This window comes from Leptosomus discolor, chromosome 2, assembly GCF_034619465.1.
Source record: "Leptosomus discolor isolate bLepDis1 chromosome 2, bLepDis1.hap2, whole genome shotgun sequence".
Classification (NCBI taxonomy): domain Eukaryota; kingdom Metazoa; phylum Chordata; class Aves; order Leptosomiformes; family Leptosomidae; genus Leptosomus; species Leptosomus discolor.
In genome coordinates, this window is record NC_141392.1 from 101,220,213 (window position 1) to 101,237,010 (window position 16,798).

At 44.4% G+C, this 16,798-nt stretch overlaps 1 protein-coding gene across 1 annotated transcript; it reads left to right on the forward strand.

Annotated features, from left to right (window-relative positions):
* Positions 1 to 2,618: 2,618 nt before the first annotated feature.
* GCM1 (GCM transcription factor 1) lies at positions 2,619 to 11,169 on the forward strand. The gene is made up of 5 exons (XM_009949410.2): positions 2,619 to 2,720; positions 4,526 to 4,778; positions 5,746 to 5,858; positions 6,843 to 6,971; positions 10,558 to 11,169. Exons 1-5 carry the CDS (start codon positions 2,619 to 2,621, stop codon positions 11,167 to 11,169), a joined length of 1,209 nt encoding a protein of 402 aa, XP_009947712.2.
* The last annotated feature ends 5,629 nt before the right edge of the window (positions 11,170 to 16,798 follow it).

Here is a 16,798-nt window from a genome sequence, read left to right on the forward strand (position 1 = left end):
ACCCTTCTAAACATGAATTATTTTGTCAGGGTGAAATAAAAGTAAATTCTTCTAAAGGATTAATCCAGATACATTTTTGTAATCTGTGCATTTTTTTCCCCCTTCCTGTTTTCTTCACTTCTGGATCATCAAGAGATACATTAAACATTGCACCAAAACCAGAACCTTGCTACATCCTGCTGTTTACCTTCAGTATCAATGAGCATTTACATGGAATAAGAAAACAAAAATAAACCAAAGGGCAGGAGAACTAGATTACTTTCACTGTTTTTCAAACACAATGAATTCCACCACATTCCAGTGCCAGAGGTGCTTCTTACATCGCTCCTTCTTAATATAGTAATTCCCATTTTTCTCTACATGTGTTTTTCCAAATCAAAATAATTCAGTGTTGACATCTAAAATTTGACTTTTTATCTAGGAGGAGCAGAACAGTTTGTTCTGCAGAAGAGAATGGAATGAAGGAGAGGAGAGGAGAGGAGAGGAGAGGAGAGGAGAGGAGAGGAGAGGAGAGGAGAGGAGAGGAGAGGAGAGGAGAGGAGAGGAGAGGAGAGGAGAGGAGAGGAGAGGAGAGGAGAGGAGAGGAGAGGAGAGGAGAGGAGAGGAGAGGAGAGGAGAGGAGAGGAAAAATAAAGAAAAAAATATTTCAGAACTGCCAATTCGTAAAGCTGCTACACTTTAGGAATAATTAAAGTAACACAAGTAACAATTAGAAATCTAATATGCCACATGATCCTGTAATTATTGCTCAAAGTTATTTCTGCTATTTTAGCCTTTGTCTGCAAGTAGCTGAATATGTATGATTCTCTGTAACTTCATTTTTTTTGGTGCATATTATTACAAAATTATCTGTCTTTCATTAAAGTTTAAGGCAATATTTAATTACTGTTTTATCTCTATCAACGTAACATAAAAGAAGAAATATTCAATTTTCTCAAATAATAAGGCAAATAAAAATCAGTTTCTAAGCCATCTCATTTTGAAAAGCAATTTTAAAAGCAACAAGACTATAATTTTGAATTATATAACAAAACACTTAATGTTTTAGAGCACACAATAGCCAAGGGTCGTTTGTTCAGTAAATTCAACTCAGTTTTCCAATGCAGCTCATATTTTGTTTGTCCTGACTTTACTATCTCCATCTTCATTGTAGCTCAATATGAAAATACGTGAAGACCTGATGTTCCTTACAGCTGCTTGTATTTCTGAGCAGTGATGTTCCCTTCTCCTCTGGTTTAACATCTTATTTGAACCTGCGATGGGTTAGCTGCCCTCCAAGAACAAGCCTCAGTGCAAACTCCTGAGTGCACTGGTGCTGACTACCAGGAAGCCCTCTGTGGAATCTTCTTCCAGTGGGGATGCTCTGCCATAGCCTTCTTTCTGCCCCACCGCCACAGCCTGAGCCACGAAGTTGGGCAGTGGGGCTCCGGCTACACTGCCAGAGCACCAGACTGTGAAATGTCTCAAGTGCTCTGCAAATATCCACAAACTCTTACTTTAAAGGTGATAATATAACATGAGAAATTAAGATCACAGGTATTTTATAAATGGGTAAACCAAGGACATGAAGACTGATTCACTTTCCAAGAGCCATGCATATGCAGTGCCAGAAATAAGAGTAAAATAAATTATGCTTAATAAAGTCTATGAAACAGAATTGCATCAAATAGATTTTACTTCTCCCACTACTCAGTAGTCTTTAACAAATCCTTAATTGTCATAAGTTACAGTGACCTTCCCAAAATCATTGAAGCTTTCCCAGTTTCCATAAAGACAAAACTGGTCTGTTCATTTTCTGATTCGCCTTTTCTCTCCTTGCCAAAGGAAACAAACCCCAAAACTTTTTGACGTGCGGGATCCCTGAGAATACGGTATTAAGCTTGGCTTGTACTGAAATTCAGAGTAGGGCAATCTTCTGCTTTACAAGATTTCAGGCAAAAACTGTTGGTTTTAACAAACATACCTTGGGTAGGTTTTTTTACTTCTGTCTGCTGTTGAGATGACAGGAAAATACAGGTAGCCCGTCCTCCTTTTCTACACTTCCCTCACGCAATTGGTAAGCTCTCAGAGATGCTGACAATTTTTTAAATGGTTGAGCACCATTTCATCTGAAATGATATAGCAGTCCCCTCTTGTTGCTCACCTTTGTCGTGTGCAGCGTGTGAAGTATCTAATGGGTAAGCAGCGACTCAAAGAGCCCTTAGCAGCCGCTGAGCTGTCCGATCAGTTTGGCTCTGGAAATATGGAGCCAGAGTCGGGTCAGATGTACAAAGATCCTGCAAGCAGAGTTACATGACTATAAACTTGGTGTGAGAGGAGACTGAGCAAAACAAAACAGATGGCAAAGGCATGGTTTCTCACTGTTAACAATGCCTCTGTAACATCACAGGCTATCTCTAAGCTATATTTTCCACTGCATTGCTGGCTTGCAAAACTTTAATGGAACAAGTTTTTCTGGCAGAAGAACACTGATTTTTATCTTTAATGAGCAGCCTCTCTATCATTTAGCTTCAGGAAACAGCTTCCTGGTTGTAAACTGCTTGAGAGTGCTGACAGCCAGTCAACTTCAAAATCAGCCAGGAGAAACTTTCTCGCTGTCTTTGGGAAGGAATTAAAAAATGCTGAAAAGTGCTGATGATGTTGTTCTGGAGCAGGAGGACTCTGCTTCCCAACATGGAGAAATTACAAGCTGGGATATCAATGACATCAAACTTCCTCAGGTATGTGTCTGTGTCTTAGAAATTTATCCAGTTCCAACCAGTCGTCTCCACTTCACCACTGATCTTAAATGCTTTCTCAGTCATCTATGCCTCATTGCCTTTATTCTCTTTGCCACCTCAAGGTACAGGACTGTGTTTTACTGAACAGCTAGAAAATATTAAGCAAATACTGTCATTTCCGTGCATTTTTCCTTAAAAGTATTAATGAAAAAGCTGCTGATACATGAAAAATCCTGCAGATGTGTTGTCTTTCTAGTCCACTGGTGGATGAGGTGCAGAGAAAGCAGCGGGGGGAAATTATGTCCTCCTGTGGGTGCTCAATTAGAGTTGTCCAGGACTGGCTTTTTGCCCTGGGTAGTGCTTTATAAGAAGTGAGCACAGCACTCACGACTGCCTTGCAACTCTGGGTGCTCAGCCTTGCTGCAGATCAGGCTCCAGGCAAGCAGGCTGGCTTTCCACATGGAGGCAACGCTCCTTTCATGAGCACCTAGGAAACGCTTGCTTTGTGTTTGCAAAGATTTGCTGAGAGGCAGAATAATGATCTCTCCCTCCTTCAGTCTTTTTCTAGTCGTCTTATCTAAAAATGTCAACCATGCTCTCCACTGAAAGCCCACAGGACCCTGCACACCAATGTCATCTCCCTCTCCCTCACCACAGCGTATTTGAGTCAGATTCCTCCTGCTGTGGTCCTTCAGCATCCAGCTCTGCTTTTCACCTCCCAATCTGTCTTCTTACCTGATCCCAGTCTTTTCCCTACTATGCCACTGCTGTTTGGCCAAAGCCTTCGTGCCCCAGACTGCTTGCGTCCCTGCCCTCCACTCCAAGGTCACCTTCACCTGCATTTCAGCCTGGAGGCTTCCTCCACACCCTTCCCTACACTGTCCAATGGCTCCTGGGGGAGCACAGGAATTTTTTCTCTTCTCTGTTGTTTTGGTTACTGTAGTGGCTCTTGGTGGCTGGGATCAGCAATTTTAAGGAAATTCCTACTAAGTTTTTGTACCCCTACAAGACCTTTTCTCTCAAAACCATCAGCAGGTGTGTTAGGTGCTTTATAGCTTGCTGCAGTTCACTGTATTGACTGTACCCACTGAGGTGATATGTGTTCTGTTCTTTGGTTTTCTTTTTCCATTGAGTTTTATTTTTATTGTTCCTTACAGTGTTGTCCTTGGGGCTTTTTTGCTTAGTTCACAGCAGTGAAAATAAAACCTGAGCAGGATGTCAGGTTTCCTTGTTTTGGACTTCAGAAAAATCACCGTGGAAGTCTTTCATGGCAGTTAGGCCAAAACAAACCAAAGTCCAGAATTAAAGACCTACAAATGTGGGCATGGTCTCAATCTGATTCAGTATTTGCTCTTTGTCCAGTGAGTTGAGACAAATCAAGCCAAGTGATTCAGTATAATGCTGCTGTGAATAGCCTGAAAGGCAAAGCAGGATCTCTGCCATGAAAGCTAACAGAAGTTAGTCAGGTGGTTACTGCTCCCTGCAGGGAAAGTATCTACTGCTTTACATCAAGCACCCCAACTTCCTCTCCTGGTGAGGTCCTGCACTGAGCCGGACCCATGGGTGAGTGGGAACATCCTCCTGGCCAGGTTTTCCTGATGCTCTGGGGCTTGTGGGGAGCCTTGGGGAGCTGTGAGTTTTCTGCCCTCTCTCCACTGCTCCCTCCTGCCAAACAGCACCACCTGTGGGGATGCTGGGGTCACTCAGGCTGGAGGGCACCCAGCAGAGGACGAGGTCTGCTGGGCTCTTGCACAAGCTCTTCTCTTCCCCAGTCTAAAATGTGGCTTGCTTTGGCCTCTCCACAGGACATAAGGCAGATAGACTGGTTTCAAGAATGGCCAGATTCCTACGTAAAACACATCTATAGCTCAGAGGATAAAAACGCTCAGAGGCACCACAGCAGCTGGGCAATGAGAAACACCAACAACCACAACTCTCGCATCTTAAAAAAGTCCTGCCTCGGGGTGGTGGTCTGCGGCAATGACTGCTCAACCTTGGATGGGAGGAAGATCTACCTAAGACCAGCCATATGTGATAAAGCTAGACAAAAACAACAGCGTGAGTATGAGCATGGCTGTTCATTACATGGCAGTTCGTATGTGAACACAACGTAAAAGAAATCAAAGTAGAGGATACCCTTTGGATTATCCAATCTTCCCACTACCATTCCATATATTCAAACACAACTCTCGATTTTGAAACAGTGCATTTTACATTTCTTACTGTTGGGGGAGAAGTTGTTTGCTTGTTTGTTTTGTTTGTTTTCTTCTTTATTTTTTTTTTTCTTTTTTTAATGTCTGTTCCTGATGGCTAGAGATTGATTGCCAGCCTCCTCAGTCCCATAAGTGAGGCTGCTGAGAAAGCTGTGCAGCGCAGGCAGCTTCCTACTATGCTGTTCCTGCTGACCTGAGTGCTGGCTTCATTATTGCATGAGCTGAAGAGAAACTCAGGAGGCAAGTCTTGCAGGAAAGAAGTTGTTCATAAACTATGACGACTGGAAAATAGTCATCACCAGAGCAAGACAATGCAAACAGAGAACATGAGCTGCATGCGCATTTTTAACAAGAGCATTCCAAACAATTGTGGATTGCTCAGTAGAGCTAGTACACTCTGATTTCTGGATTTAATGAACATTTTGTCTAAAGAAAGGTATTACTCAAGCACTCACTGAGGTCAGAATTATGTCCTCTAGAAAAATCAGACAAGAACACATATGACATTACAGATGCTGCCAAGTTAAAAACAACTAAAATTGAACATGATAATAAATAATAAAATTATAATAAAGCTACAATAGAAATATTTTATTCCAGTTATATTTAATAATGGAGCAGAATAAAAGCAATTATTAGTTTGCTCATATTGATTTTTGGTTACATTTGAAAATTTTTTGCATAGTTTTTCTCAGTGTAATTTCTGAGCCCCAAACCAGAAATGTCAATCGACCACCAAGGAACCATTGTACCACATGGGATTCATCTGATTGGTGTTGTATAGAAAATATTTCCCACCATCTTTGCTCCAGGGAAATGCTGTCCAAACTGCAGTGGACCTCTGAGGCTCCTTTCCTGTAGAGGCCATGGTGGTTACCCAGTTACCAACTTCTGGAGGCATGAAGGTCAATTCATATTTTTTCAGGTTGGTATAAAATTACCTTACAAGTTAAGACTGCTTTTTAAGATTGATTAAGGACATTTTTTATTCCAGCAAACAAGGGTCATCGAATATGACAAGGTCAAATAGCTGTTAGGAGAAAAATTTTCATGATGAGTGGGCAAGGTCCTAAGCAACCTGATCTAACTCTGAAGTTAGTCCTCCTGAGCGGGAGGTTGAGCTAGACCTCCAGAGGCCCCTTCCAACCTAAGTTAGCCTATGCTACTATGATTTTACAGCATACTATATTTTTCATTTAGCCTCCCATAAAAACCTGTTGATTTTGAAGCACTTTGCCTCAGGTACATCGAAACTAACAAATCCTCAAAAAGTCAGAAATGCCATGTTATCTCAACATCTTTTCCAAGGCACCATAAGCATGAGGCTGTCTTAGAGCAGGAAATGGTTGTACTCAAGGGACTGTCTATGGAAAATGCCATCTGTGCATTATATGTAACTTATATCTGGAAACCAGTGTATGCAAGTGTTTAAACAGCAGGCACTGTTTCTGGAAGCTGTAGTCCTAGTCTAGTACCATAACCACTGAACAGTCTCCTGTTTTGCCATCTTTCACTTATGTGCAGGTTAAATAAAATTAATTCTCTGTAGAAGCTAGTGGAAAGTAATGTTCTGATGAACACGTCTAAAGTGTGAGAAGAATGGGAATGACTGCAGGGACACTGTAGCCAGGCTGCAGAAGACCTTGTGGCTTCACCTGGCTCTGTAGTGTGGGGAGTCTCTTCTACATATAAATATGGTGCACTGGTTTTATATTTTCAGAGAATTTCTACCCCATCATCCTTCACCTTCATTCACTGTTAGTTGAGCTCACATTAAATAAGTCTTATTAAATACAAAGCATTAAAGCAGGCCATATGTGTGGTTTTGGCCTGTGCTACAAATTCTGCTCCCTTAAGATTAATATAAATGTTGTTTCTAACTTTAACATATCATAATTCCTTTTTAAAGTCCAAAGGAGCTCATGACCATCCACGTCCAGAAACAAAACTAGAAACAGAGGCAAGAAGATCAATACAAAAAGCACAGACAGCTTTTTCTCCATCTTCTCCACGATCAAAGAGAATCCGGGAGACTAAGGTAACTCTTACTATTGATCAATGAAATTGTAGGGTCAGTGATCCATGGTTCAAGGCACAGTGGAAGCTATCTGGGCTTTGGGTCTGGGTGTGAGCAGGCTTTACACCTCTGTACTCTGCCTTCCTGTGATGAGGCCGAGAAGCAGCAGGACTGTCCTGAGCATCCTGCTCTCCTCAGCCCTGCCATCCACTGCCAACACCCCCCATCTGGAGCCTCTTTGGGCCTGGTGGCAGCAGGGAGTTGCATCTATACCAGTAAACAAAGCAAGGCTGAAGGGCACGTTCAGTCATGTCACTGTTTACATGGTCATTGCCGTGGATTTGGCCAGTGCTTACTCATGCTCGTAGGCAAAATGCCCTGGTGTGAGTCAGGAGGACAGCACGTGCCAGGGACCATTCCCTGGCAGAATTTTGGACAAGGTTGCATCACGTTCAGGTCCCTTCACTGCACAGAGCTGGTTTTGAAGCTACCTGTGCTCCTGCATGCTGTCATGCTACAGGCCATAAGAATCTCAAGCTGATGCTGTGAAAAATATCCCTTGGTGGGCTGCAACACAGCGCTTGCATCATTTCACTTCAGGTCCAGAGGTCACCCGAGGCCAGAATGTACTGTGGACACTGCCAGGCCATGCTTTTTGGTCCCTGTTACCAACAACAGTCCTTGGCCTCGTTTTATTTAACAGCATGGACGTAGCTTTACAACCCCAGCTCTTTCCCTTTTTAAATGCAAGAGTTGCCTTTAGAAAAATTTCCTACAAGTTGTCAGTCCTGCTCCAGAAATTAAATTATTTAGAAAGAAATCTGGGAATAAACTAATTAGATATTTAGTCTAATCGATATTGACATTGAAGGAGAATACTATAAGGATTTAATTGGATTTAACTTATGGTATTGATTGCATCACCCCATGAGAAAATTGTAACAAATGAACACTTGAAAACTGGGAAATGCTTTTAGCAGTAACTGAAGTCAGAAGGAAGATTCATCTATGTGTGTACACATACACACACACATACTGTATACCACTTTACTATAGAATACAATATGTAACATTACCTATATGATATGCCTGTCATATACTGTGAATGGTATCTTGACAAAACAAACTTGTCATTAACCAGGTAGATCCAGAAATCCTTACTCCTTCTTCCTCCGGTTCCCCAACCTTTAATTAAGAAAACCCAGTTACTTCGGTATCAGGCCTGGATCATTTTATTCACAGACTCAATGCCCATCAGGGAGAGAGATGCTCTCCTGCAGGGCAGCTGCCCTTGAGCAGGATTCAGCCACCTGCAGACCCTCAAGGGCTGTGAGGGCACCCTCAGGTGCAGGAGGCACTGCCCCACACTTGGAGAGACAGTGAGAAGTTTTCTCCACATTGACATGTGTCCCGAGGTCCTCCACTGACATGGAGGAGGTGCTGCAGAAAAGCAAAGGCACACTCCACCGCTGCTCATCCCTCCTGGGTTTGGCCAGGGTTGATAAGGGGAAGGTGCATCACTTCTCCCTGGTGTGCCCCACTTGCTCCCTGGGTCTCCAGGAGGGCTTTGAAGGCAGAAGAGGGCTTTGAAGGACTTACAGAAGCACTAATGTTAAAACATCAGCTCTGCTGGGTGTGGAAACACTTGTGAAAGCATCTCCAGAGATCCTGTGGATGGCCATGGGCCTGTTGGAGGGAACTGGATAGAGCAACGAGGCTGTCTCCAGTGATCTTCCTTGCAAAGGCTGTGATACACAGAACTGTACACCACTGGTCTTCACATGCAGTTTGTCTTTTGACGTGCTAGAGGTGGTGCATCCTCCCCAGCCTGGTGTTTGGGATGGTAATCAGTGCCCCTTCAGCTACAGGGAAAAGGGATAGTTGGGGTGGATGGGGACAGACTTCTTAAATGGATGACACGGGAAAGCAGGGGAATCCAGGAGCCCAAGAAGGAGATTAAAAGAGTGAACAGAGAAAGTCAATCCCATTTAAATGGAATATGAATTTAGGAGCTGCAGCTATTTCTACTGGAAATACTCAGGAGGATGCTAAAAACCGGAACTCAGGAGTGACTCTCATGGAGACACACTGACTTGGGATGGGACAGTCAGAGAGTACAGGACAGACTGGTGGTAGCCTCCTGACATGAGCACCTGGGAACATGAGCATAAGAAAAAGCAGCTGAGCCACTGTGTAAGTCTCGAACAAATATAGAAATAATTATTTTCTTATCACCGGTTTAATTCTGTTCCCATGAACACTGAAATAGTTCTCACCTAGAACATGTTACTGAGCCTCATGGCTTTTTTTCTTTTATACCTAACGCTACTTGTTTTACTGAGGGCAAGTTCCCTCTAGGCATGTCTTCATCTTCCCCCTCCTACAACATCTTCCTGGTGTTTTCACTTCAAATTGTGTGTGAGTAGGAACAGACCAAAGATGTCATAAATATCTAATTGCTGGTCTGACTCTGTGCAGTAGGAGTGATACCATTTAGCCTCAGCAGGCTTTCCAGTTCATGGCTCCCTGGCAGGTTTTTTTGCGGAATAACCCATCATATTCATGTTCTGCCAAGACTGGCTGTGATGCAACTAACCCAGGAGTCTGATTTGGCATGCAGAACCTGTGTCGCTGAATCTGCAGAAAGACTTCTGAAAAGATTAAATTTTAATGTGCTTACAAGAGACCAGGGAGGAGAACTTTAGAAAAAACATGTGAGCCCGAAATAGAGCAAGTGATACGTAGGATGTTTTCTCTACGGCGTCAGCGTGTCTTTAGCTGAAGGTGGGCTGGGTCCTGCATCAGGTGGTTGGAATTTCTTATCATGGTGTGTGGAGAACGGCTAAAAGGAACTTTGATAGTCTGGCAGTCAGCAAAATCACTATAATTAAATGGATGCAAAAGCAGAATTACAAAGAAGAGAGACTTGTAAGTACTCATCAGAACTGACAGCACAGAAAGAGTATTCTGAAAGGAATTAAAGTTTGGGAAATTATAATCCAATAATTAGGGCAATTAAAGAAGTTGTGAAATATCCAGAACAAAAGACCCAGAAGAATAACTCTTGTGTGCCTCTCCCTCCCTGAATGAAATTTCTGTTTGTGGGGCAAAAAAAATTTGTAAAGATAGGAAAATTTATCAGTTAGAAATAGAAGTAAAATCTTGAAAAACTGAAGCATATTATTGTCATGAAAATATCACTTCAAAACAATGAGTTTAAAAAAATCATACTTATCTTTTCCAAACTCTATAGAAAAAATGTTTCTGCAGTGTCAAATGTATTGGCATAATTTCATTTTCAGGTACTTCCTTAGTACATGCTGTCAGCAGACCCCAAGGACTGTGAATGCGAGGTCTAACAATTCTTCCAGTGTAAAACAAGCTTTGGGCAAAAACTGGTGAAACAAACCCAGATCTGTGATCTGGGAGACCTGTCTGGTTTGCTCCTAAAGCCCACTGGCACTACCCTACAAGGAGGGGCTGCTGCGGCATCTGCTTCGTTACCTGTATTAGTTGAACGTATCATGAGGGTCTCATGTAGGACAGATTTTATTTTGTGCTGCCAGACTACACCTTGTTTTACTAAACCACACCTTGCTTTCCCAAGTCTCTGACAGGTGCGATGCCAATGCGGGAGGCTTTGCCTTCACTTCTTTCCAAGCCGGATTTTTACATGCTACCTGGGGAACATGTAACCAAAAGCACCCAAGAGCCAACGCTTGGCAGCTGCTCTGGGCGGCTGCCATACGTGAGGGCAGCTGGGGAGTTCAGAGACTCCGGAGAGGCGTCAACCTGGAGCAGGAGCCCAGCCCTCGGGAGGGCCCCCAGCGCCAGGAGGCCTTGCGGTGGCCCTGCCGTCCCTGCCGCTGGGCCGCCCTGTGCAGCCCCTTCCCCCTGGCACTGTGCCCACCCTGGCACCCAGCATGTCCTGCCCGTGACAAAGGGTGGCCATGACACCTTCCAGCCTAATGGTGGTCCTTTGGGGGATGAATTCTGTGAGGAGAAATCCCCGCTGGCCTACAGCAACAGCTGCCTCCCTCCGCCGCCCTACCCTGCGCCTCAGGGGGGCCCCTGCCCCATGGCGAGTGGGGCAGGACACCACTGCCAGCTCTCGGCGCCTCCGAGGGGAAGCGAAGGAGACAGGAGTGAGGGAGGGTGCCGTATGGATCTCAACTACTGCAACAACAACACGTTTTTTAACCCGTACCCATTACGGTGACTGGGTTTAACTGTCCTCTCTCCTACATCCTCTGGCAACGGGCCCAATTCTCCATCCCCACTGCAACACAGATATGAAAGTGCTACCACACCAATTCCCTCTTCAGCTCCTCTTGCAGGCCTCAGGAGGGGCTTTCATACCTGAAGACTTATCTTTGGTTTTTTGGTTTTTTTTTTGGTTACATTTCCCCCCACTATTTCATTGATCTAATAAAAGGTATCAGCTCTTCTTGCAGACTACCTTGCTGCCATTCTGGTTTGGTAGCATTTCAGTCTCCCTTGATATTCGGTTTCTTCAAGCCTGTGGGACTGTGGCGGGTGCAGAGGGATGACCTCAGGAATCACAACTGTTGTGTGCAACCCTCTGAGCTCTTCCGGCTTCTTCAGACAATGATCTAAGTCCCTCCTCTGCACCAGCCCTGCGAATGTATTGTATAGAATCATCACAGAATGGTTTGGATTGGAGGGGACCTTCAAAAACCATCTAGTCCAACTCCCCTGCCATGGGCAGGGACACCCTTCGCTAGAGCACGTCGCTCAAAGCCCCATCCAGCCTGGCCTTGAACACTTCCAGGGAGGGGACATCCACAGTTTCTCCGGGCAACCTGTTCCAGTGTCTTACCACTCTTGTAAAAAAATTTCCTCCTTAAGTCAAATTTAAACCTTCCCTCTTTCAGTTTAAAACCATTACCCCTTGTTCTATCACTACAGGCCTTGGTAAAAAGTCTTTCTTTGTCAGGGGCCACCGGCCCTCGCACCACAGAGGGAGGCACTGGCACACGTCCCCACTGCAAGGAAGAGCTGAGGGATGTCATGTCTAGAGCCACATTTCATGGCTGGTTCCTTCAACCACCGTGAAGGCAGAGACCTTCAGCTGCACGGGCTGCCCAGCTGGGGGTCCCAGCCATGCCCTGCCCTGTCCTGCCTGTGGAGTAAGCTGTGCCTTGGTGGTAGGAGGGAAAATAAACCTTTTACTGGGAGGAGTCTGGGAGAAGAGTATTACAAAACAAGTGGCAATAAAAACTTTGCAGTACCTCAGACTGTGGTGTATCTTGTGTCCATAAAACAGGTTCAGTCTTATCATTCCTCTTTTTTTTTTTGCTTGTTTTCGTCTTTTTAGTTTCCATCTTTTTGAAAATACTTTGGAATGTATTAGTTAATAGCAAAAACTCTCTCATTGTGAAGGGTGGAGTTCAGAGACATTTATGAGACAAGAACAAATTGTACTTATAGAGTGTTTCAAAATGTTTATTGCAATTTGTGAAACGGGATGTGTAGTGCTTTGCTTTATGTGGAAAAAAATCTAAATGTAGATCACAAAATGACAGTCCGCTGTTGTATGTGAAGGTCAGTTCACCAAACTTTTATTTATCTGTGAGTTACTACCGCACTAATATCAAACTTTGTGTGTTTTATGATTATTGTTTGGATCAGTAACTTGGAGAAGGAAACTTTGATCAAGGGTAATAACAACCTCCACCTCTAAGGCAAAAAAAGGTAAATCAATAGGAGCTGTAAGCACTTGTACTTCAGGAGGTGAGCTGCAGGACAAGAGACAGGTCCCCTGAGGCTGCATGTCCCATAGCTGAGATTCCTCTGCAACTGCCAAACCGGTCGCACCAGCAGGGACTTCGCAGGACATGGGCCCTGCCCACTGCCGTCTTGCTCTGTCTCATCTCTCCTCTCCTCTGAATTCCTGCCTCTCCACTGCACTGCTGCCAGCATCGCCCTTCAGCAATGGTACCTTACAGATGTGTGGCTCGGAGGCTCCTCAGACATTGTCCCTGCGCCGAAGTACCATCAGTTCCCTTTACACCCACTACCCCCTTCCTCTGTTCTTAAAAACTTCCAGCAGAGGGGATTTGATAACCAATCCCATAACCTGTTCCTCGGCTTCACCATCCCAACTGTTAGCACTTTTTTCCTCATGTCTGATTTTCTTTCCTACAGATCAATCCTTTCTTCAAGTCTTTGAAGATGTATAGTGTTCAGTTACTGAGTTTCATGGGTTTCCTAAAGGACTGTTACTACCAAACCTCCCTAAAAGATGATTACTGCCAAACCTGTCTTCCTGCCTGAGAAGCAGGAAGTATTTTGTTGGTTTTCTTCAAGTCTGGACCAAAAGGTTTCCAAAATGAAATTTATTCCTGCAAGCACAGCTCCACTTAGCAGCTGCCTGCTGTTGCAGGGCTGTGCCTTCTTGCAGCTCCTGTGCTCATACTCCTGTGCACCCAGGACTGTCCCACAGTTTGGGGGGGACCCTCAGCCCCCATTCATGCAGCATTCATTGCACCCAGTATGTTTCTGAGAGGAACACATTTCAGGCTAAAGGAGAACAAATTATTCCTTTTTAAAAAGGAGGAAATTAAGGCTTCACGATTTTTCTAAAGTTAAATGCAGAAAGGCTTTCCAGATTTACAAGCTGCCAGGGTCAGTTTGACCTTTCCTTGTTCTTGCAGTGACTTCTGTACTGGCAGCAGCTCCCTCCGCTTTTGGTACAATCAGCACAGTGGGTCAATACGATGCCAAATTTATATCTGGTTGGCTCAAAATATGAAGATACTAATCCCAGCTCTAACCTTCAAAAATATGGCTTTTTGCAATGTGTCTGGGATATGTGAAAAGAAATATATATGTCATTGCTTTAAGGCTCTCTTAAACAGCTCTAATGTATTGTGCCCAACCGGGCAGCGATAAGAATCAGAGGTACAAGATGGCATTAGATGCATTATCCTCTGCAATTTTAAGAAAATATACTGAACACTGAGGTGATTCAGGGTAGCTTCATGAAGAAACACCAATTGATATATGAGGATCCACCCATAGGTAACTCTGTAACCTTATTCTCTGCTACAGAAAATGGTTTTCTACAAGGCACAGTAAAATATTAGGAAGGCAGCAGGGATGCAAGGAGGTCAGGATATGGATGATTACCCAGGTAAAATGTTTTGTTCTGGCTTATCAGCGTTTCAGATGGCTGTACTGCCAAAGCTTACGCAAATATCCCTACATAGCATGGATGGTCTGCACTCGCTGCTTTCCCAAGGTCTTAGCTTTGAAAGCACTGGCCTCAGTATTTAAGGGGTAATTCTTTGGTGATTCAGTGATTACACTACGCTTGCTCCGAAGGAAATATTTTTATACACAAGGGCTCTTCTGAGTCCATCAGAGAAGCACAGCAATGTTGCTCAGAATGCTACACTAGCCAGACTCTATCTTATAGAAACACATTTTTTATGGGGTTTTTTTGACTTACGCAGCACCTAAAGATGAAATCTAGACATAGAAGCAGTTATCTTAATAATACAAGGCAACAGCTGGACACATCCATTTCAGTCTATTTATCCTCAGAATATCATTGTGAGAAAGGGAAATGCTTCTGTGTAAGTCATCCCAATGGGGAGATGAGATGGCAGAACAGGGCCTTGACCCACCTGTCTCCAGCCCTGGACACATACCCTGCATTTCTTCTGGCCTTCCTCTCCCCAGGGCCTCTACCTTTGCATGTGAAAAGAATTTCAGGTCAGACTGAGCCCAGACAGAGGTTTTAATTTTCAACACCTTGTACAAAGCCCCTTTCCTTTGGCAGACTGAGGCTATAAACTGCTTTATATAAACTGCAAGGTTATGGGCTATGTCCTGAAAGCATTCTCTATATTTTTAAACAAAAACAAGTGTGTCAAATTGCTGGTGGTAGAAAGGACTCCAGCTGAGGAAGCTTTAGGAGATACACTGTGAGTAATTGTATAAAGCTTTTCTTTCCTCACGGCCTTTGGGACGTTTATTAGTCCGTGTGTCTGGTACTCCTGGAAATTGTGCTCTGCTTCCCCTCAGTGTAGTCATCTGGGTTTTTTTAAGTAATTACGGTAAAGGAGTTAGAATGGGACCATCTAATGTGTTTTACTTTATTGCAAGCAAAATGTAGAAGCGGCCCCTGTGGTGGATGTCATCAGGGATATGCCTTGTCTGTGCCAGGAACAGGCTTTACATGGCAGGGTAGCGACTGGCGCAGAGACCCAGGGGAGGCAGAGAAGGATTAGGAAGAAAAAAAATGAAGGCTGTCTGCTGGTGTCTAAAAATAGATGTAATCAGTAATCAAAGCAGAGCATGAATAGGATATTAACACTGCACATCTGAACACCCTAAGCAGTTTGGACCTGGATCTTGTGCAAGCAATGCAGACTGGCCTCGATTCAATACAGTGCCCCTTTCTCCCTGAGCTGCTGCAGTCCCCAGGCACTATGGGGTTTTTGTCTTTCACAAGGTAAACTGCACCAACACATTGCTCACCTCCTGGAGCAAGGAGGACTCACCACTGATGCAGGAGAACCACGTTAGGGAGCACTTAAACAAATCCGATATACGTAAGTCCATGGGCCCTGATGGGATGTACCCATGAGTGCTGAAAGAGCTGGCAGGTGTCACTGTGAATCTTTGAAATTGGGAGTTTCCTAAAGACTGGAAGAAGGCAATGTTGCTCCTGTCTTCAGGGAGAACAACAATGAAGCTCTGGGAACCACAGGCCAGCCAGGCCCACCTCAAAACCTGTGAAGGTGATGGAGAATTTCCTCCTGGAAACCATTTGCAAACACATCAAATACTAAAAAGTGATAGGGAGCAGTCAGCATGGATTTATGAAGGGGAAATTGTGCTTAGACAACCTGATAGCCAGGCTTTCAGCACTGTCTTCCATAACATCCTCACAGACAAGCTGATGAAGTATGGGCTTGCTAAGTGGGCAGTGAGGTGGACTGAAACCTCAGCTATTCTGTGATTCTGGGAACATTTAGGACCAGTCATAGCTGTTCTCATACCAGATAGTCTCAGTCTCCAGATGCTTCTGCTTGAATTAATCTGTGTACCATGTGGCACATCTGGAAAGCCATCCAAAGGCCTGACATACTAGGACCACCGTGGGAAAGCAGGACATGGCCTTTGTGGTTCTGCAGATGCAGCATCAGCAGTCTGAATGCCACGAGCATCCTTTGCTCTCCCTGTTGGATTATTTGATTTCTGTGAGCAACATGAGATGATCTCCTGTATGTCAAGTAGTTCCTGAGGCACAGATAGTCTCTTCAGAGGACAGGGCAAGCCAGGAAGGTCTTTGCCCAGCTTTTCACTCTGAGCTCGTTCCTTCTGTTTCCGGTTAGTAACTCAGGAAGCAAAACTGCCTTGGAAGGCTTGTCTCAGACAAGGGTTTTTCATTTCTCAAAGCCAGTTATGTCAAGATTCACACTTTCAGCGACATGGTTTAAGCCTTCTGCTACCCAATCTATTTGCTCTTCTAAAGACAGATAGTCATAAATAATACAAACCACAGCACAAGGGTGTCCTTTTTGCTTGTCGCTTTCTGTGCCTGGTGGAAACTGTTAAGCAAAGCCTAAAGCCATACAGCAACTGGGCATCCAGCTCCTTTTTGCTTCTAGAGGAGGTAGCAAATGCCTGTGGCAGGATCAAGTCCCTTACCCCTTCGCAGTCAGAATATCCATGCTAGGACACAGCAGGGACCAGCTGGTGGGTCCTTCTCCTGCCCCAAATGCCAAGTGAGGAGCAAAGGGGCAATGACATTCTGCTCTCCCCATGCCTGCAGCCTCTTCCCTGGCACCTGCGGGCAGCAAGGTGAGCTGGTG